Source organism: Notamacropus eugenii, chromosome X, assembly GCF_028372415.1.
Source record: "Notamacropus eugenii isolate mMacEug1 chromosome X, mMacEug1.pri_v2, whole genome shotgun sequence".
In the NCBI taxonomy this organism is placed as follows: Eukaryota; Metazoa; Chordata; class Mammalia; order Diprotodontia; family Macropodidae; genus Notamacropus; species Notamacropus eugenii.
Genome location: NC_092879.1, coordinates 19,359,081 through 19,381,831, shown reverse-complemented (window position 1 = coordinate 19,381,831; position 22,751 = coordinate 19,359,081). Strand labels below are relative to the sequence as shown.

Here is a 22,751-nt window from a genome sequence, read left to right as displayed (position 1 = left end):
CCAATCTCCTACATATGGAGCTGGCATTCTAAAGAGCTCCTTCGAAGGGGTGGGTGGATCTGGAGAGTGATGTTGAGTGGGGAGGTTGAGAGTAAGGGAGCAGGTAGTGGGGGGTGGAGAATAGGGTTTGTATAATGCTGTCTGGGAGTTCAGAATCACCTGGATGGGGAGACTACATTGAGGTGTGAGTATGTAACCATTGAGGGAAAACTTCACACAGATTATCAGTGCTTGGAAGGAAGTCCACTGAGGGAGGAAGCTGATTCCCTCAATGTCCAACCTTGTGGCAGGTGGTGGTGCTGAATGCTGAGAGGCATGGAAGGCCCACTTCACAACAGGTTTCCTGAAGGAGTCTGAACAGGAGGTAGGAACTGGACATTTGAGGTGTGTCTGGTATGGGAATAGCCTCCATAGCACTGGAGAAGGACCTGGCGCAAAGACAGGCCTACAGAGGCCTGGAGGTGTAGTAGATGAAGGACACCCTGGAAGGACTCAGGAGAGAGGAAGCTGCAGACAGGTAGGTCCTACTAGCTTGATGCAGCAGTGAAAGCACAAGGAACAGGCAAGTCCCAGAGGTGAAGGCAGAGCCCACTAGCGTTGGACCAGCAGCATCCAGGCAGAGGATTGGATGACATTCTCAGCCATATTCCTGATAGGTCTGCCTTTCAAGGAAGACCAAGACTTCACACCCCAGCTTCTTGGGCTGTCATATCACACATCTTACTAAGCTCACTGTCCACCAAAATTCCCTTGTTCAGACTAGCTTGTTTCTTTCATCTTTCATTTGCGAGATTGATTTTTTAATCAAAATGCAAGACTATACATTTGGATTCATCCTAGCGCTCTCAACTATGTGAGTGCTGACCCAGCCATGCTATAATCTTATTGGGTTTATATTTGCCTTGGTTTCTGGGCCACTGCCTTTATCTCCTTCCCGAGCTGGGATGAGGAAATTCCCCTTTACAGCAACACCCCATGAAAGGAGAACCTTTCTATTTTATCAAAGTTTTAAGGGGAGAGGAAGAAAAAGGAGAATGGGTAGGGGAATGGATGGGAGACAATCTTCTTGGGCCAAACCCATACAACAGACAGAAAGGAGCCAGTTTGTCCAGGCCTTGCTGTTCCTGGGCTCTCATGCTGCACTTGAAAGTTTTGTTCTTCCAAAGCCAGTGTCCTGCTAGATAGACCTGATGATACAAATGTACGATGAGCCCAGACCTGGGAGGACTTTATTCCTGTGAGTTTTATTTTTCTCTCATATGGGTTTGATCCAGTTCTTGAAGTGGATGACAGCACTGGAGGTGTCTCTAGGTTGCTGGGACTTAGCTGGTAGAGGGAGAAAGGCCTGAGGTAGTACCATGGAGGAAACAGCCCCTTGCATTCCGCTCATCACTTAGCTTGAGATGGGAATACATAGCCAAAGGCGATGCCTGCTGGCCAAACTGGCTTCTCCACTTTAGCATCTTACTAGGTATCCTGAAGCCCTTCCCCCCAGCTCTGAACTGAAGAGGGTGAGGGGCACATTGTGAGACAATACAGGAAGGGGAGGGAGAGATCTCCAATTCTGATCATGTTTCTAGTTAGGCTAAGCTGTCCAAACTGCACTAAACTGTCTAAAATGAGACACCTCTGAGTCTCCTCAGCAGATGACTTGGGAATATCCTCTCTCCAGCCAGGAAAAGGAGCTTCTTGGTAAGCATCTGGAGCAGCTCTGACCACCAGGCTCAGTCTCCTAGTGTCACCCTCAAGAGTTTGGGGAGTGGGGGAGAAGCTAAGGATCACCTCTCCTCCCCTGTCAATAATTTCACTTTCCAACTGCATTCATTTATTGGTTAGAACACTCACAGGGACATGTGACTCTAAGAAGCAAAGCAGGGTGCTACCAGTGGGTAGTGATGGAGCACCCAAGGCTAGTTGGACTAGAATAAAGGATAAGGGCAATGGGGACATCCCAAGGTCAGAGTCAAGTTTCAAACTGAGGGAACACACTGGTCTGTTTTACATGAGTTTATGAAGAATGGAGACTGACTTAGACAGGGTCTAGACTATAGCAGAGCTCTCGCCCTGCTCCAAGCCAAAGAGAGTATCAAAACTCCTGTCTCCCATGTCTCCAATTTAAGAGAAAGTTGTGTGTGTGTGTGTGTGTGTGTGTGTGTGTGTGTGTGTGTGTGTGTGTACCTGGGGTAGGGGTATATGGTTGTGACTGACCTCATGGTAGTTTTATGTTGGGCTCTCTTAAATAAACTCATGGTCATGTTGAGGAATTGGCTAGCTGGATTGTCTCTAATCTTGCTCTATCTCTACCTGTTGCCCAATGGACTGAGCAATCCACTATCAGGGATTCTTGGTACTGTTATGGGAACCTGGATCAGAGGATTGTAGGGCTAGATCCTGGGAGGGAGCTGACACGTTGTTGGAAATGCCACTTGATTTTCTGTCTATTTGGACAAGCTTCTGGCTAAAGTAATTTCTCTTCATTTATTCTCAATCTGTCCATTTTCTTGGACTACTGGCTATCTTCTGTCCTTCTATCTCCTTCTGATTTTTGTTATTCTCTATTTGTATTTTGTCGTTTGTGCTTATTCTTGTATAGGTACTCTTTTCCACTCGGGGATGGAGACCTCTTTTACATGTTTGCATGAAAATCCCCTCACTTTGGGTAGCCTAGGGAAAGAGAAGTTTTCTTCCCTCCTAGCAAATACAATCAGGCCCTGGGCAGGTCAGAGCTGGCATGCCTTTGTCTGTTGGCCTGTTTGCCTTCCTCTTCCTGGCTGTGCCCCTCTCCTCACATCTGGGCTCTCTTTCTCTCTATTCAAGCCTGACAAAGATCTTGCTGTCCCCACCACAGGGCAGCATGCCACCCACACTAACTCCCCACCTCTGAAGAAGGGGACTTGGCACGTATCCTATAAATGATGTCTTCCCCAGGTGCTGCTGCCATAATGGCTTAAAGCAGTGATGCTGCCATCTTCAGCTTCCCTTTGCTGACTCCAAAGGGACCCAAGAGAGAAAACTCTCCCCAAAGTGAGACGTTCCTTAACCAAATCCCTCAGAGGAGGGAACTTTACTGGTCAGATTGCTGACAGGGAGCCACATTGGCCCACTGAGGCAGAACTGGCACTGGAGACCAGCTGGCTGAAGATTTCAGAAGGAAATCTCTATCTTTCATTCTATGGAAGGAGAAGATTAGGGAGCAAAAGACCCTAAGGGACTACAGAGAATTCTAAGAAGACACACACTAAAGTCAGGGCACATTTTACTGCCCAAAGCAGGTATCCCCCCCACCAAATATTTGATGGTTGAACCCTTGACTAAGCCAGGCAGATAACATACTGTTTTATGATGGAAGATGTCTGTCATCAGTGGGGTATACTGTGGAAAAAGGGCAAATCTTGCTTTTCTTCATTATGTGACTTTCCTACTTTTAAAATACAATAGTCTTTAAATTGCCTTTCAATTAAAATCTGAGCATAAAGGCCAAGGCTAAATCAGGGTGACTGTATGGAGGGGAGTACCAGGCTGGGTCAGGGTAGACCATAACAAAGCTGGGGTTTACTCTTTAAGTATAAGAGTTAAGAGAAAGATTCCTAGGTCCTTTTGTGGGGAAAGGGTATGGCTGCTCTGCTTAAAGAAGAATAGGCAGGTTTTGTTGAAGGAAGGTTGAATCCTCAAAAGCTGCCTTCTCTTTCTTGGGGAGGGAGAATTACAGGCTATTCACTGGAGGGTCAAATACTGAAACTGAAATACTCTGGCCACATGATAGGATGGAACCCATTGGAAAAGACCCTGATGTTGGAAAAGATTGAAGGCAAAAGGAAAAGGAGACAACAGAGGATGAGGCAGATGGAGAGCGTCATGGAAACAGTGAACATGAACTTGGACAGACTTGGAGAGATAGAGGACACAAGGGCCTGGTGTGCTCTGATACATGGGGTCACAACTTAACATCCAGACAACAAAACCACTTTCTGAGTGTTTTTTGGGAGGTGCATTACATACTCAAAAGCCTGCTCCTCTCATCTAGTTAAAGAATTCCACATGCCCCTTTTCTGACAGGGGCTTCTCAATGCCTGGAACAGGAGAGACAAAATTAAGTTCTCACATAAATTTGAGTCAAAGGTCTTCTCTTAGTAAAAGAGTTCAGAAAAACCCCTCCAGGCCCATCCTGGCCAAATGACTGATGTTTTAGAACCAGAGAGGCCTCTCTCCCTCCAGCAGGGCAGGGTGAATGGTAAAGTGTCCTTACCTTCTGTTCCCAGGCTGTTTGTGGGAGGGGTCTGATCCCAGGAAATCAGTTAAAAGAGAGGTCCCCTCCCCAGCATTTTCCTGCCGTCCCTGGCATGACCAGAAGTTTGGTCCAGGGTGTCTCCCTTTTCAGCTCCTCAAGTTTCTCCTGGGCCCCAGGGAGGGCCTTGTTGGGCCCTGGGCCTGGTACTCCCCCTTTCCCAGGATCTCCAGATCTCCAGGCCCCAAGGAAGCAGCTCTCAGAACCCAATCTTGGGCCACCTGGGCCATCAAAAACAGGCCAGGAAGATGGCCCAGTCTAGAGGGTCTGTCCCAGTGTAAGGGGATCAAGTTCTCAGAATTCTTGACATGTAGCCCATGCCAGGCTCTCAGGCCCTTCCTTCCCTTGGGTACTTTCAGTGGCACAAAGGAAAGGGTCCTGCTGTTTGCCTGTTCAACCCTCCTTAATTAGCCTGCTGTAGCTCCCCATTGCCTCCCCCTACCTTTCTGCTTCTGTGGCAGATCCCCCGCTTCCCTCACCTAAGGGCCAGGCCCAGGGAGTCTAATCAAAAGAGACCCCCTAGAGCCTGCAACCACTTGTGAGGGCCTGAGGGCATATCCAGTCCCACTTAGGGCAGAAGATCAGGGCATGGGTATCACGTGATGCTCCCATGAGGGATCTATGGGGAGCCTGGGCCTTGAGTAAGGAGGTGAATCCCAGAGGTGGGGGTCCCCTGGAAGAGGCAAGCCAATAAGGAGAGGTCAGCATAGCTAAAGTAACCGCTCACATCCACAGCCCCTTCCCCTCCCTCTTCTCCCCCAAGTCATCACCCTGGCCCAGGGAAGCCAAGGACTAGGCCTCGATCATTCCTTGCCTCCTTCCAGTGACAGGGAGGTCAGCACCTCCTTGTGGGGTAGTCCAGGGTACAGGAGTTCAGATGCAGAGGTGGAAACTGAGGCAACCCAGAAAGGGGAAGAGACCTGCCTATGGGCCCAGCTGGGATGGGTGGGGTGGGGTCCTGTCCCTCCTGGTCCAAAGCTTCTGCCACCACAAGGCACTGCCTCTGGCCAAGTGACCTCACAAAGTCATCCAGGGAGGCACAGTTAGCAGGGGCCCCAAAGCTCATGCCCAACCCCCTCCTTGGACAGAGCAAGAAACTGAGGCTGAGAAAGGTGGGGCAGGTCCTCCTTACCCAGGACCCCAGAGCTCGAAGGGCTCAGGAGTCAGATGGGACCCTAGGGCTTTCTCCATCTCCAAGCCCAGCCCCCTGTCCCCTGCAGCAGCTGTGTCTTCACTGCTCAGAGAGCCCTCTACTGCCCTGGTCAGAGGCACCAGCAGCCCCCAGGGTCACTGTCATGACCTCCTCACAAGAGGCAATGTCTTGGGCAGAGACAGAACTGGGGTGGGTGTTGCTGAGGCTAGGTCTTGGCTCCCAAACTCCCTGCCGATGGGGCTTGAGGAAGGACTTATGGGGGAGAAATCAGGTGACATGTACTGGGTCCATGATGAGCTCAACGGGTCAGTGCCACGGGGGTACCCAACTGACCACCAGCCTGGGGGAAGGAAAGTGCTAGGAAGGGGGCAGTCCGCTAGTATGGAGGAAACACTCCCGAGCTTCTCGGCAGGGGGTCCTCTCCAGCTCACCTGCTGCCCCCAAGGACAAGGACCCCCTGTTGTGTTTCCCCAACTTTGAGATGGGAGAGGAACCCCTCTCAGGTGAAAAGGCAGGCCAAGGGGCAAGTTCTGAGATACAAAATGCCCCCCCAACCCCTCAAGCAGTGAGAAGACCAATGGACAGAGATGGAATTTAGGGATTCAAGTCACCATCTTCTGAGGAAGTAGAAGATCAGGGAAAACCAGGAATATGAATCATTGGGGGCCCCAGCCTGGATCACCAAGCTTCCACAGGTCCTTTGATGGATACCTCCTGGCTCTGTCCCCCACCTGAGGACTGACCTGTCAGGTCACTCAGTGATAGGCTTAGACCAGCCTCCTCCTGCCTCAGCCATCCCAACCTCCCAGAGGCCCCAGGTGACCTGACTTCCCCAGCATGTGTTTGTTAAGGTTGGCATAGCACAAGGAGATGGCCAGCAGGAACCATACCAGAAGCTGCCCTGATTGCCTGGGCCTGGCTTTCCTCTTGGTTTTTCTTATCCCCAAATAAAAGGGAATGAGCAAAACCATGGAGCAGGCTCCCCCTCTCTCCTTCAGGGACACAGGGCTAGAGGGTCAGGACCAGGCAGGCACCTGGGCACCCAAGAATGAGCCTAAGCACCTGAGCAGCACACCCTGACCAGTCACCCAAAGGCACCTGAGTGGGTGTCAGTACAGGTTAAGGCGACCAAGGGCCATGGCACTGAGAGAGAAGGGAGGAGATTCCCAGACAGGGTCCTCTCTGGGGAACCTTTCTGGGGATTGCCATCTGCTTTTACCCCCAGGAGAAATTATTAAAAGTCTATTTTTAAGAGTTAAGAGTTTGTTAAGAGTTGACATAACTAATTCCATTTTGTTCTGTATTTGCCATTTTGCTATGCTTAGCATCAACTGCAGCATCAATTTAGCACAGTTGGTTTCCTTCAGTGTCTTCTTTCCTCCCCTTATTTCAACAAAAGACTTAATTGTTACAAAGGACTCGAACAGCCCAAGGACATCTGCTTCTCTTCTTTGTCTTGTCCTCCAAGTGATACCCGCTTCCCTTTGATCTAGTGTGAAGAGTTGTGTTTACAAGGATACATTCTTCTCTATTGGAACTAGTGATCTATATCCAGCTGCTCTGTAACAAACAGTCGTCTTTTTCCTCTGCCCCACATAATGAATGATACATGTGTATGTCTCTCTGTCACACATATATCTTTCTAGCTAAATTGCAAAGAGACACACATTTCCATGAGCTCTGGTGGAGTGTGTCTCATTGTGAGTGAATAAAAAAAAGTCTCTGTCTCTGTCCTAGTGACAGTGGCTTATCAATTAACCCAAGCAGAGTTCATGCAACAATATTGTGTGGCTTCCCTTTGCTCTGTCCTGCTGGAGGCACAGCCTGACTGTGTGTGCTAGGAGAACAGAGGGCCAAAGTCAGGAGCCTACCAGGTTGTGCTTGACTGTAGAAAGTGAGAAGGACATAGGAATCTGGCCTGGGCTGAGTGGAGCAGGAAGTGTTTGGAGTCAGGACTAGGCTCCATGCCCCTCCTCCTCTATGCAGTACATAAGGTGGTTGGCTCAGAGCAGGGATTCCCTACCTTTTCAGGCCCCATACCCCTTGACTTTTCAGTAAACTTTCCCATGCCACTTATTCAGTGAGAAATGCAAGAAATTCTACTGCATATTCTCATTATAACCAAAACAAAGATCATTTTCCTTCTCCAAGGATACACTAACACTTTTGTAACTTCATGGATGGGATGATCTCATTCTTTGCAGAGAACCCCCTTGACAAGTTCCTTCTTCTCTACAAGGGCCTCCTCCATTTTAAATCTATGAACTTCCAATTCTCCTTCCTTACTCTCCCCTAAGGGCTCTCTGGAGGTCACTGCCTCACTCATTAAGTCAGGATTCAGCTGCCAGGCTACCTGGGACCAGCCCTGCTAACCCCCCTGTAACACTGCCTGCAGCCTGGCCTGACTAACCTCTGAGCCTTGGTCTTGCAGGGGACTATGGTTAGATCTGATCTAAAGGAAAGGAGGCCCTTCCCTCCAGCATCCCCCCTCCCCCTCCCCAGTGCAGTTCCTGACCAAGGTTTCCCATGTAGATAGATTCTTTACTTCTGGACATTATTTAAGCCTATAAATAATCTTCCCCTATTCCCTGAAGGGACAGACAGCTGCCATGCAATGGACAGAACACAGGGTTTGAGTCACAGGGCTTGGTTTGGGATCCTGGCTCTGACTTTCTAAGTTTCTAGTAACCTGGGTCACCATGACAATTCACTGGACCTCTCTGGGCTTCCAGACCCACCTCTGACATACCTGGACCCTCGGGTGAATTTCTGGGGACAGGCTGCCCAGATACCCAGAGATGCCACTTGTAGCCCTCTCTGGTGCAAAGAGGGGAGGGAGGACTGAGAGGCTCTGAGGACTCTGTAGTTGGGAGCAGGGAGGGGGATCAGGTTGAAATCACTGCTCTCCCTCCATGAGGGAGCTGCTCCAATGTGGAAGAGGATGTTTTAGGAGGAAAGGACTGAGTTCTCCAGCACTGGCTGAATGCCCATGAGTCCTGAATGCTGTCCAGGGGATTGGACAGGCCTGGGCGGGAATGAGGCCTCTGCAATGCCCGCCAACTCTGGGGGTCTGTGATTGGAGGATTCCATGACTCTAGGACTTCAGCCTGGCAGCTGAAGCTCCTCATTGCCTTCCCAGCCCCTCCCTCTCCCCAAAGGGCCCACCAGCCTGGGCTGCCATTCACAGGGATTAACTTGCCCAGCCCCTCCTCCTCTGCAGATCTCAAGCCTTTCCCCAAGGCTGCTCCCGCTGCTTCTCTCAATGATCCAGGGTGATTTTCTCTTCCCAGAGACTCTCACTTGGACTTTATGCTCCCTGCCCAGCCCTGGTTCACACAGAACCAGCTGTGTGGACAGGCTTGCTGGGCAGGCTCCTTCACACAATCCTCTCTTAGTATAAACTTTAGCATAAACCAGCATGGAAATAATGATTGTTCATGCCCCCAGACAGAGTGGGGGACTCTGAAACCAAGCTAGATTTGGATTGCAATGTTTTTACATTGATAAATGGAGGGACCTAGAATTCTTCTTCCCTTCCCAACAAAAATGATATCATTTCCATTCACCTCTGTGTGTTGGGGGTTGTGGGAGGAGGGTGCACTTACACAGTTAGAGGAGGAAAGGATAGTAGATTTTAGAGCTGAAAGGGACCTTAGATACCAGTGAATCCTATTTCTCATTTTGCCAGTGAGGAATCTGAGGCCCAGAGTGGTTAACTCACTTCCTCAGGGTCACACAACTATCACCCATGTGTGTCATCTTCTTGAATTCAAATCCGGCACTCTAATCATTATAATAGTCCCCTTTTACATGGAAGCATTGCCCTCTATTCAAATGGCACAATGATGCCTGTAGCATTCTCAAAGAATTAGGGTGAATGAGTTTCTCAGAGTCCTAAGAATATAGGGGACTTTGGAGAAACAGAGAAGTCCACATTCTGGCTTCAAGACAGGGGGACTCTAGGCTGCCTGGGGCCATCACAAGGGTTTGAAGTAGGGAGGGGAGTGACAAGGAAAATGTTGGATTATAGCAAAGGCAAACTTCAATAAGTTAAACATTTTTTTCTAACCATAGAACAGAGCTAAGAGGGGTTTAAAAACTGAAAATGTTGGAGTTGGGAATGTTACTAGAACATGGAATGTCAGAGATGAGAAGACTCTTAAACTCTACACTATTAGAGATGGGAAAGCCCTTGGAGCAGAGTCACAGCTGGCGAGGCAGTGAGCACAGAGGACACGGAATGTTAGATCTTGAAGGGACCTTGGAACAGAAATGTAGAGCTGGAAGGGGTGTCAGAGAAAATCGAGGTCAAATGGGCCATTTTTAAGATGAAGGCACAAAGACAGGAAGGAACTTCTTGGGGAGTCACAGCCACAAGTTACAATCCCAGGTCCTAATGAATAGTCTGGGGCTCTTTCTTTAAGAAGGCTTCTGGGGTCAGACATCACAGTCAGCTTCCTCTTCAGGGGCAGGGGTAAGACCTTAAGGCCAGAGTCTAAGGGGATTTGTCCCATCTCTTTTCCAGGAGCACTTTCAGGAGAGGCTGGTCCCACTCATTGTCTCCTACAGTTACGTTTGTTTCTCTCTTCCACTTCCTTCCTGTTTTTCTCATTCTCCAGCCAGTTAGTGATCCTAATGGATCACCCCAACTGATCCCCTAAAGTGGCCCCCAAGTGGAGATCTCAGAAGGTCCCTGACATGTGATTGATGATCTTCCTGGGAGTATGGTATTTGGGTGGTGGTCTTGGAAGATTCTACAGTAGTTACTTTAGAGATGATTAAAGAATCTGAACTTGGAAGGACAAACCCAATCAGTACCTCTTGTTCTCTCTCATATTCTCAAGGGTTGTAGAATTCCTACCTTGTTAGGGTTCATGTCTGACATAAATAGAGCTCACAGAAAGACCTACAATTAAGGGTTCCAGGAACTCCATGAAATCACTAATAAGATTCTGGAGTCCCAGCCAAACCATCCACTTGATCCCAGGACCCACTGGGATCCCCACTTGAATACTAGGACCCTATCAAGATCACCACTTGGGTACAAGATGCTTAACCTGACCATCCATAAAGTATGAGACCCCCAAGGAGATGACTAGCCAAATCCTAGTCCTCCTATGAGACCACCAACTATTTAAGAGAATTCCAGCATTGGTTACCTAGTAGACATCATTATATTTTCCCTCAATCTCATAACTTCTCCCTAGTTGCGTATTTTTCTTGAGGTAAACTATATTCTTTTAAAAATATAACTTGCTTAATTGTATTTTTTCAATTAACAAGCATTATTTATTATTTTTTGCTCCCTTCTGGCTCCCTTCCCTGTGTGAGTTGAAATGAACATTTGGAGAATTGTTGTGAAAGTATAAACAATAAGACTTGGCAACAGATTGGATATATGGAATGAATTTGGGTAACGAATCAAGGACAACACCAAAGTTGTAAAGCTGAGTGACTCACTGAAAGTACCCTTGAGATGAATAGGGAAATTTGAAAGAAAGGAGAGGGAAGAGAATAAGCATTTATATAGCACCTACTGTATGCCAGACACTGGGCTAATCACTTTTACAAATATTATCTCATTTGATGCTCACAGCATCCTGTCTAAGTAGATACTATCATTTTTCCTATTTTACAGTTGTGGAAACTGAGGCAATCAGTAGTTAGGTGACTTGTCCAAGATCATATAACTAGTAAGTATCTGAAGTCAGACTGGAATTCAGATCTTCCTGATTCCAGACTCAATGTTTTATCCATCAGGTCACCAACCGTCTTTAAATGATGAGTCCTATTTTGTCTATGTTGAGGTTGAGATGCCTACAAGACATCCAGTTTGAGATGTTCAAAAGGCATTTGGTGATATGGGGCTGAAGTTTGTGAAAGAGATTAGGGCTAGATGTGTGTGTATGTACATATGTATGTTTGGGGAAGGAAATGACAAATCACCCCAGTATCTTTGTGAAGAAAACCCCAAATTGAAGTCATGAAGAGTTGGGCACAACTGAAATGACTCAGGCTGACAGATAGAAGAAGAACCAAGAGAGAGTAGTCTCACAAAAATCAAAAGGGGAAGTAATATCCAGGAAAAGAGAGTGATCAACGGTATCAAAGGCTACAGAGAGGTTGAGAAAGACAAGGATTAGGAAAAGACCCTTATGACTTAGGTGTACCAGATTTAAAACTGTATTATAAAGCAGCAGTCCTCAAAACTACTTGGTACTGGTTAAGAAATAGAGTGGTAGATCAATGGAATGGGGTAGGAATGTAAGAAACAACAGTCTGATTATAGTGATCTACTGTTTGATAAATCCAAAGACTCCAGTTTCTGGAAGAAGAATTCACTATTTAACAAAACCTGCTGGGAAAACTGGAAAATAGTATGGCAGAAACTAGGCATAGGCCAACATCTTACACTGTATACCAAGATGAGGTCAAAATGGGTACATGATTTAGACATAAAGGGTGATACTATAAGCAAATTAGGAGAGCAAAGAATAGTTCACCTTTCAGATCTATGGAGAAGGGAAGAATTTATGACCAAATGAGATAGAGAGCGTGCAAAATGGATAATCTTGATCACATGAAATTAAAAAAGTTTTGCACAAACAAAGCCAAGATTAGAAGGGAAGCAGAAAGCTGGGAAACAATTTTTATAACCAGTGTCTCTGATAAAGGCCTCATTTCTAAAATATATAGAGAACTGGGTCAAATTTATAAGAATTTATTTATAAGAATAAATATATTTATATTTATAAGAACAGTCATTCCCCAATTGATAAATGGTCAAAGAATATGAACAGGCAGTTTGCAGATGAAGAAATTAAAGCTATATATAGTCACATGAAAAAATGCTCTAAATCACTCTTGATTAGAGAAATTCAAATTAAAACAACTCTTAGGTACCACATCAGACCTATCATATTGGTTAGCATGACAAAACAGGAAAATGATAAATGTTGGAGAAGATGTGGGAAAAATCAGAATATTAATGCATTGCTGGTGGAGTTGTGAAATGACCCAACTATTCTGGAGAGCAATTTGGAACTATGGGCTATAAAACTGTTCATACCCTTTGATCCGGCAATACCATTACTAGTCTGTTTCCCAAAGAGATCATAAAGAATGGAAAGGGACCCACATGTACAAAAATATTTGTGGTGGCCAAGAATTGGAAATTAAGGGGATGCCCATCAGTTGGGGAATGGCTGAACAAGTTGTGGTATATGAATGTAGTGGAATACTATTGTTCCATTAGGAATGAAGAGCAGGCAGATTTCAGAAAAATCTGGAAAGACTTGCATGAACTGATGCTGAGTGAAGAGAGCAGAAAAGAAGAATATGGTACATAGTAACAGCAACACTGTTCAATGACCAACTTTGCTAGACTTAGCTCTTCTTAGCAATGAGATGATCTAGAAGAATTAATTCCAAAAAACTCATGATGGATAATGTTATCTACATCCAAAGAAAGAACCATGAAGTCTGAATGCAGATCAAAGCATACAATTTTTTTTCTTTCTCATATTTTTCCCTTTTGTTCTGATTCTTCTTTCACAACATGACTAATGTGGAAATATGTTTAATATGATTGTACATGTATGGCCTATATTAGATTGCATGCTGTCTTGGAGAGGGGGGAGGGGAGGGAGGTGGAAAAATTTAGAAATCAAAATCTTATAAAAGTGAATGTTGAAAACTAAAACTAAATTTAAAAAAATTGAAAAAATAAAGTGCTATTGTCTACACAAAAAAAGAAAAGAAAAGACCATTAGATTTTGCAACTGAGAAATCATTAGTGACTTTGGAGAGAGTAGTTTAACTTGAGCCGTGATATTGGGAGCCATATACACTGTCTCTTCCATTAAAGTATGAGTTCTTTGCAAGCAGGGATTTTTCTATTTGTATCCCCAGTACTTAGTACAGTGTTTTGCATACAGAAAGCCCTTAGTAAATGCTTCAGTCCTTCATTCACTGAGAGTAGCTGTCTTCTCTAATAAGTTCTTCTAAGAAAGTGGGGAGTGATATGAGATGGTTGCCTAGGATGGCTAGGATATGGGATGATGACTAGCAGAGATGGTGGTATCAAGTAAGAATTTTTAAAGGATGAGAGTGACAAGGATGTGTTTGCAGATAATACAGAAGGAATCAGTAGATAGTGAGACACTGAAGATTAGAGAAAGAGTGAGAATGACAGAAGGGGTGATAGGCTGGAGAAGACAGGATGGAATAGGATAAAGGTTGAATATAGAAAGGTTTGCTTTAGTAAAGAGAAGGATCACTACTTCATGTTAGACAGAAGTGAAGGAGTAGATAATGGTGGAAGATGTCTGAGTAATATGATATGAGGGGGAAGAGAGATGAGGGAACCTTCAGCAAATAATCTCAATTTTTTTCAGTGAAATATGAGATGAGGTTCTTAGCCGAGAGGATGGCCATGGAAGACTGAAGGGGGTTGAAAGATATGGAATGGCTGCTGCAGTAAGTGGAAGAACAAATTGGCAGGGGGAGTATTAAAGGATTGCCTAGTTACAGAGAAGGCCCAGCAGAGATTATACAATATAAATTTGTAGTAGACATGGTTTCTTTTCCATGTTTATTTTTTTTAATACGCAAATGCATCGATTAATTTTGTTTAATCAGATTAATCAGCTAAATTTTCCCCAGTATTCCTCCCATTCTTCTTCTGTAGGCAGCAATCCCATACCAAAAAGAATATTTTTGAAAAAAAAGAGAAAAAGAATTTTTCAAATTGAGCAAAATTAATCAGCATGTCAAAAATTTTGTTATAAACAACATATTGTTGAACTCTGACCTAATTCATTGTGCTATCTGTTTCCATTTTAGGGGTGAGATCATCCCATTCACATTCATAGTTGTAATTACCATGTTTTTCTCTCCATCCCATTTTCTTGGATTTCTTTTTATCCTGTCCCTTCTCAAAAGTCTATTTTGTTTCTAACCACTGCTTCATTAATCCATCTTCCCTCTTATCATCACCTCCTCTTTTTCTTATGATTTTCTCTTCCCATTTCCCTAATGGGGAAATTTAATTTCTATACACAACTGAGTGTGTATAAATATTCTTCTCTCTTTGAACCAATTCCCGTGAAAGTGAGGTTCAAGCATTGTCCCCCATTTCCCTCTCTACTATAAAAGCTCTTTCTTGCTCACCTCTTTAATGTGAAAAAATTTTCCCATTCTACCTCTCCCTTCCTCCTTCTCCCAGTGCATCCTTTTTTCTTACCCATTCATTTTTTTAGAGATTATTCTTACATAATCCACTCACACCTATGCCCTGTGTGTATGTAAACTACTTTTAACTACCCTAATAATGATGAAGTTCTTAGGGGTTACATGTATCATCTTCCCATATAGGAATGCAAAAAGTTTAACTTTATTGAGACTCTTATGCTTAATCTTTCATGTTAACCTTTTTATGCTTTGCTTTAGTCTTGTGTTTGAATGTAATTTTTTCTATTCAGCTCTGATTTTTTTTATCAGGAATGACTGAAAGTCCTCGATTTCATAAATATCCATTTTTTCCCCTGAAGGATTATATTCAGTTTCAGGGAGTAGGTGATTCTTGATTGTGATCCTAGCTCCTTTGTCATCTGGAATATCATATTCTAAGCCCATTGCTCCTTTATGTTGGAAGCCACTAAATCTTGTGTGATCCTGACTGTGGAACAATAATTGAATCATTTATTTCTGGTTGTTTGAAGTATTTTTTCTTTGACTTGGGAGCTCTGGAATATGGTTACAATATTCTTGGAAGTTTTCATTGTGGGATCTCTTTTAGAAGGTGATTGGTGGATTCTTTCAATGTCTATTTCACCCTCTGAATCTAAGATATTGGGGCAGTTTTCCTTGATAACTTCCTGCAATATGATGTCTACGCTCTTTCTTTGATCCTGGCTTTCAGTTAACCCAATAATTCTTAAATTATCTCTCCTTAATTTATTTTCCTGGACGGTTGTTTTTCCAATGAGATATTTTGCATTTTCTTCTACTGACTTTGTTTTATTTTTTCTTAATGTCACATGGAATCATTAGCTTCCACTTGCCCAATTCTGTGGTGTGATGCTAGGAGAAGTGTAATCACTGCTTTCCTGGTCTGAGTTCTGGTTTTTACCCAGGAAGAGTTCCTGCTCCCCTGCAGCCCCAAGCACTAGTGCTCTTCTTTGCTTTGGAGCTATGACCAGAGCCCCTACTCCCTTGTGACCAATCTCCAACCCGCCTCTCTACCTTAGTATTGTGACCCAGAACTTTATATGGGCAATCAGCACCAACTGGACCAAATGCCAGCAAATGGCACCCTGTACTCTCTTTATGACCAGTTATCTGACTCCCTGAACATCTCCTAGCTGAGAGTTTCTGAAGCTGCTGCAGCTGCTGCAGCTGCTTTTAGTGTGGGCCCTGAACAAGTCTCCCCCCTGCTATCCCAAACTTCTCCTATTGACCTCTTAAGTTTTCTAAGACTGGAAAAATATCTCACCCTGACCTTTCCTTGGCTCTGCCACTCCAAAATTTGATTTGATTTATTCATTTAAAGTTGTTTAGAGGAGAATTATTATTACTATTATTATTATGTTATACAAAATATTATTTATTATTATTAATTTAATTATTGTATTTAAAGTTGTTTAGAGGGGAATTATTACAAAGATTACTTTGGTGGCTGGCTGAAGGGTGGACTAGAGTGGGGAGAGACTTGAGGTAGGGAGATCAACCAGCAGACTATTTTAACAGTCCATATGTGAGGTGATGAGTGCTATCCATGGTATCCATATCAGAGTACTAGCTATGTTAGAAGACAGAATGTAAAATCAGTAGACTTTGCAGTATATTTGATATGAGAGGTGAGACTGAGGTGTCAAGGATGAAACCTGGGTTATGAGCCTAGAGGATTCAGAGGAGGGTGGTAACCTCAATAGTAATAGGCAAGTTAGGAAGAGGGAAGAATTTGGGGGAAAGAAAATGAATAAGCTCAGTTTTAGACATGTGAACTTTAAGACTTCACAAGACATCCGGTTCAGAGACAGAGACAGAGGGACAGAGACAGAGGGACAGAGACAGAGAGACAAAGAAACAGAGAAACAGAGAGACACACAGAGAGAAACAGAGAGACAGAGTGCACACTAACACTTGCAGAAGTATTGACATCTCACTCCATCTGGATGCTTTCCACTTAGCTTCTATAGAGAAATAAACATTCCTGGTCAAGCCAGCTGTAGTGGGAGGATTCTTTCTCTGATGACTCCTCAAAGAACACCTTACTGGTAATGTCTTATTGGGGAGCAACCACCTCTGCACAGCTTTAGCTGTGGTGTTGAAAAGCACTCCTTGACATTAATCATGTGGGAAGTGAGGGTAGGAAGTTCTTGCCCACTTTCTCCCTTTCATAGAAGATTTGTTTGTTTGAGGAACCAATTCTCTGCCAGAAGCCCATGTGCCTGGAACCTTGGCAGACAGTCTCTAAGCCAGAACCTGTATCCTTTGTCTTTGACAAATTTTTATTAATTACTTAGCTTTTTCTTCTGCATGGTCTTTATTAAGCCCCTCCTGTATCCAGCACCTTGTTTGGCACAGGAGCCTGACTATACTTCATTTCAAGGAATAATTATTAAGTACCTGCTTTGTGGGAAGGAAGGAGGAATGGTAGCGGTAGAGGGTAGGGGGCTGCTCCAGATGCAAAAGATACGAAGATAAAAAAAAAAAACCCAGTTCTTGTCCTCAAGAAGCATACATCCCGAAAGAAGAACAACACAAGTTATATATAACAACACAAGACTGACAAGTAAAGGGAACATACAGGAGGTTTGTGAAGGCTTCCGACAGAAGTCTCTTAAGCTGAAATACTTGAAGGTAAACACTGAGAAGAAAAGATAAGGAAAGAGTATGTTCCAGATGCCAAATGGTGGATGGACTTAAAGGGTGCGATCAGGTGTAGACTAACCCATTGCATTTTACAGAGGAGGAATATGGGGCCCAGAAAGACCAGTGACTTGCCCAAGTCACACAGGTAGGAATGGCAAAGGCAGAATTTGAATCCATGTCCTTTGGCTCCAGGGTCAGTCCTCTTTCTACTTCCTCAAGGCAGGAAAACCAGTTAGGATTACAACATGACAGTATTAAAGGCCAGAAGAGATAATGGCCCAATGTAAATGGTGACAGCATTGGGGATGGAAAGGAGGGGACAGATTGCAGAGATGTTAAAGGAAATGAAACAGCAGGATTTGATGACAGATTAGATGCGGAGGTGATGGACAGGGAAGAGGCAGCCAGGTTGTACAGAGGATAGAGCACTTGGGAGTGAAATCAGGAAGACCTGAGTCCAAATCCTGCCTTAGATACTTGCTAGCTATGAGAACTTGGGAAACTCACTTCTTTGTGCCTCAGTTTCCTCATCTGTAAAATGAGGCAGTTGGATGGGATGGTCTCTAAGATTCCAAGCCATGTCTTACCTTGATTATGCCTGGAATCACTCTTCTGGCTTGGCCTGTTCTTTCTCTTCCCTAGTGCCTTGCTCCCTGCAGAAAACTTGGTCTTACACTTTGCTTTCTCTCTCTCATTTTGAGTCAAAAATGATTCCAGTGTTCTGTGACTGGATACCTTAGGAAGATGGCATTGACATTAACAGGAAACATACTTGTGTGGGTCAAGGTAACTCAAGAAGGCTTCATGGAAGATTTAGGTCTAGATCTTGGGTAGTCTTACCTGGAGAGACAGAGAAGCAGAAATCATCCACAGGAGTCTTGTTTTTGTCTGCTTCCTTCTCTAGGAAGTTTGTGATGCCAGAGAGTGCAGATGCCAAAATCTGAGTGGGTAATTCCCTGTCCTCTCAGGGAAGCTCTGAAATCTACTCCCTGGGCAACCTCTGTCAGTTCTCATCAGGGTCTGTAAGGAAAAAAAAAAGAACTCAGTCAAATGAAGCATATATTTGTAACAATAATTATTATTTTTATTTTACAAATTTTCTTTTCCTATGACAGAGCCTGAAGAAGACAATGTAGCTAGACAGCTAAAGCTGAGAGTATATGGGACAAATGAAAAATAGACTTCAAGCCAGCAGATGCTGCTGAAACCCCCAACCAAGGAAATATCTGTAGGATTAATGGAGAGTTTATGAGGCGTTGGGGTTGTTGGCTTCATAAGATAGTTCCAGGAGCTGAGAGGGGAAACAGGTCTAGGAGGTAGAGGCTGGCTGTACAGGCTGATGGGGGTATGGTGGGAGGGAAAATAGGGTCTGTGCTGGGGGTTAGAGGCATGACATGAGACCTCTGATGGATTCCAAAGGTAATAACCCAATCTCAGCACTGAGCCTGAAGGCAGTTCTGGGAGGACCCAGGTACCCATGAAAAGAGGATGGGGAATATGAGAGTGGCATCAAAAATGATCCTTGGCACCAACATTTTCTCTGTGGTAAGAATGTGGATAGCAAAGGTCTCTTTTTTTTTTAATAGCAGTTGTTTTTCTGGTGGCAAAGAAACTGAGAGGACGCCCGTCAACTGGAGAATGGCTGAACAAGTAATAAGTGAAGTAAGCAGAACCAGGAGAATAGTGTACATGGTAACAGCAATAAGGTAATGTTAATCAATGATGAAAGATTCAATAACTTTGATCAATAAAATGATCCACCACAACCCTAAAGGACTCATGATGAAAAATACTATCCACCTCCAGACAGAAAACTGATGGACTCAGAATGCAGATTGAAACACTTATTTTCCTTTATTTTTCGGGGGAACATGGCTAATGCAGGAATATGTTTTGCATAGCTTAATATGTATTATGGGTATTATATTTCCTGCCTTAAGGGGTGAGGGAAGGGTGGAGGGAGGGAATTTGGAATTGAAAATAAAAAGAAAATTTAAAAAGAAAATAATAACACCCCTTGACATGAAAATTTCCTTTGGGGTAGGAATATGGGTAGCAGAGAGGCTCTGGATAGTGCTCACTTTAAACTTTATAAACAACAACCTTGTGAGGCAACTACAATACCCATTTTACAGATGAGGAGACAGAGGCTCAGAGGTGGAATCTGAACCAAGGTCTTCCCAATCCCAAAGTCCAGCACTCTACGTATTTACAAAAGAATCACAGAACTGATAGTGAGAAGGGAACTCAGCGGCCACCTAGTGCAACCCACACAGAAAAAGGAAACCCTGATATAACGTTGCTGAGAAGTTATCATTCATTGTCTTCTGGAAAGGGGACTCCCACCTCCAAGGCAGCCCATCCCCCCTTGGAACAGCTCTCATGGCCAGAAAAATTTCCCTGAAATGTCTGCCTAAATCAGACATTCTGCGTCTTTCCCCCATGTGGCCCTCTCACTCACACGTTCAGCCCCACTCCCACAGCAGCTCATATTTATATAGTACTTCAAAGTTTACAAATGTTTTACCCACACAATCTCATCCAAGCCACAGGGGTGCAGCCCTGGGGCGTGGGGGTATAATTTCCAGCATGGCCTTGGCATCCATAGAGCCCTTGTGGCAGGTGTGCTGGTGGCAGAATGCCAGGAGCTCCCTGTGGAAACACACAGTGTCCCTATGGAGGATAATAATTGCCATAATGAAGCCTCCGTTAGGAAGGCTGAAATTCCTCAGGGCACAATCCCCTCCATTCCCTCTTGATCTGTGTGAGGAGGGGTACAGAATGGGCCGTGGACTGCAATTTTCACCATGGATTTAGGGAAGTAATCTTGTCAAGCTTGAAAGTGTGGGTAATTTGATTAGACTTTAATTGGCAGGTAATAGTGAACATTAGCTAGCTTCACACTGGAACATGAAAACTCTGAGAGCAGGGACTGTCTTATTTTTGTACACACACACACACACACACACACACACACACACACACACACACACACACACACCTCGCCCCGCTCCCTCCAGGCTCTTTGAGCATAGTAAGTGCTTCCTAAAGGCTTGCTTCATTCAACCATCCATTCATTCATTCGTTCATTCTTTCATTCATTGTCTCAGGTCAAGGCTGGACATCGCTAGGCTAAGGAAGATCTTTGCTTAGGTTACTCGTATGGAAATTAACAAGAGTTGTTAAAAGAGTTTTGTCGTTTTCCAAAGGCAATCTCTCTCTTTCCCTCCCTCCCTCCCTCCTGTCCCATCTCTTCCTCCTCTTTCTCCTCCTGTGTAATTCTGGGCTTAGGTCGGCACCGTATCTCACTCTCTCACTCCCTCCGTCTGTCCGTCTGTCCATCTGTCCATCGCTCCGTCCACCCACCCATCCATCACCACCTTCAAAAGGCCCCGGGACTTTAGGGCAGGGGTAGAGGGGGACAGGACGCGGGGGCGAACGGGCGGACCGGCTGGGGGGACGCGCGGCGCATCACGGCAGGAGGGGACAGCGACAGGGCGCCCTAGAGCGCACTGAGTGCCCCCTCCCCTCCCTCTCCTCGCGAGCGCTGACGTTCTGCCGGGGTCTCCTAGAAACACGCGCGCACATCTCCCGTAATGGGCTAGAAGAACAGCCATCAGCCCCAGCATCATCTCAGCACACAGGCAGGCTGACGTCACCGCGCAGCAGCAGCAGCAGCAGCAGCAGCAGCAGCAGCAGCAGCAGCAGCAGCAGCAGCAGCAGCAGCAGCAGCAGCAGTACCACCACCACCACCACCACCACCACCACCACCACCACCACCACCACCACCACCACCACCACCACCACCACCACCATCACCACCACAATCACCACCACTGCTCTCCCTGGACTTGGACTTGGAGAGGGGAGGGGCAGCGCCACGCGGCTCCCCGTGCCCCCTTCCTTCCCCAGGCTGCCTGCGGGGGGCGTCGCGTTGGGGGAGGGACGGAACAGAGGGAGGGACAGAAGGAAGGCGGGGGGCGCAGCCACGGAAGGCTGTCTCTATGGTGAGGAGGCGGCGGCGGCGGTGGAGGAGGAGGAAGCAGAGAAGCGCGACCACAGCGGCCCCAGCGCAGGTACCAAAGTACAGGGGGACGGAAAAGGTGCTTTCGGAGGCGAACCTCGGATCAGCCCGATGAGAAGCTGCTGCCTGTCGGCGCCCGAAGCCCCTCCGCCGCGCGCCCCGCCTCTGCCCACCATGCCCGCTCCCCGTGCCGACCAGAGCCCGCGGATCCGGGAAGTTTGGGCTTGCAACCTGGACGAGGAGATGAAGAAGATGCGACCCGTTATCCAGCAGTACAATTACGTGGCCATGGACACGGAGTTTCCAGGTGTGGTGGCCAAACCGGTGGGGGAGTTCAGAAGCTATGCCGACTACCAGTACCAATTGTTGAGATGCAATGTGGACTGGCTGAAGATCATCCAGCTGGGGCTGACATTCATGAATGAGCAAGGAGAGTGCCCCCCGGGAACCTCCACGTGGCAGTTCAATTTCAAATTCAATTTGAAGGAGGACATGTACGCGCAAGACTCCATCGAGCTCCTCACCATGTCTGGGATCCAGTTCAAGAAGCACGAAGAAGAAGGCATCGAGGCACAGTATTTTGCGGAGCTCCTGATGACATCAGGAGTGGTGCTATGTGAAGGGGTCAAGTGGCTATCCTTCCACAGCGGCTACGACTTCGGCTACTTCATCAAGATCCTCACCAACTCTCCCTTGCCCGAAGAAGCCCACGACTTCTTCGAGATTCTCCGACTCTTCTTCCCCGTCATCTATGACATCAAGTACCTCATGAAGAGCTGCAGAAACCTCAGGGGCGGACTGCAGGAAGTGGCCACGCAGCTGGAGCTGGAGCGCATTGGCTCCCAGCACCAGGCAGGGTCCGACTCCTTGCTTACGGGAATGGCCTTTTTCAAGATGAGAGAAATGTTCTTTGAAGACCACATCGACGACGCCAAGTATTCTGGATACCTGTATGGCCTTGGTTCTGGAGCATCTCATGTCCAGAGAAATGCCCAGAACAGTGGCCAGAACAGAGGCCAGAACAGTGGCCACAGCAGCTTCCAGAATACCATCCAGAGCAGTTTCCAGAACAGCTATCCAAACAGCTACCCGGGCAACTTCCAGAACAGCTACCAGAACAGTTTCCAGAACAGTTACCAAAATACCTTCCAGAGCAGCATCCCGAATGTCCAGTATATCCAGTATGTCCAGTATGGCAGAGGACCAGTATGGAGAGGAGACCATCAAGCTTTCATGAGGTAAAATAGAAAATAGGACTTTATTTTTTAATGCCTAAACACATACTTTTATACATGTTTTTGTCTCCAGTTAAATCCCTTGGACGGTGCCCAAGAAGGCTTTTTTTTAACCTTCTCAACCTGATTTCTTTTGTCTTTCAGTACTAATTATAGCCATTCCTTCTTACCACAGAT

The 22,751-nt window shown here is 45.7% G+C and overlaps 1 protein-coding gene and 1 long non-coding RNA gene across 5 annotated transcripts in view; one reads left to right on the top strand and one right to left on the bottom strand.

Annotated features, from left to right (window-relative positions):
- The window catches only part of LOC140515690 (uncharacterized), a 119,966-nt gene that overhangs the window by 5,264 nt on the left and 91,951 nt on the right, over positions 1–22,751 (bottom strand). Inside the window, exon 2 of the long non-coding RNA XR_011971138.1 lies at positions 18,156–18,335. This is a non-coding gene — a long non-coding RNA (uncharacterized lncRNA). The remainder of the gene's footprint in view (positions 1–18,155; positions 18,336–22,751) is intronic.
- LOC140515689 (CCR4-NOT transcription complex subunit 7-like) overlaps positions 1–22,751 on the top strand; it is a 45,234-nt gene that overhangs the window by 20,681 nt on the left and 1,802 nt on the right. For 2 of the 4 annotated variants that reach the window (XM_072626523.1, XM_072626524.1), the window contains 2 exons: positions 18,902–19,021; positions 20,888–22,577. In XM_072626523.1, the coding sequence (XP_072482624.1) occupies positions 21,451–22,577 (1,127 nt within the window). In that variant the 5' untranslated portion in view covers positions 18,902–19,021; positions 20,888–21,450. The remainder of the gene's footprint in view (positions 1–18,901; positions 19,022–20,887; positions 22,578–22,751) is intronic. The other 2 variants (XM_072626526.1, XR_011971137.1) reach the window with 2 other exon arrangements.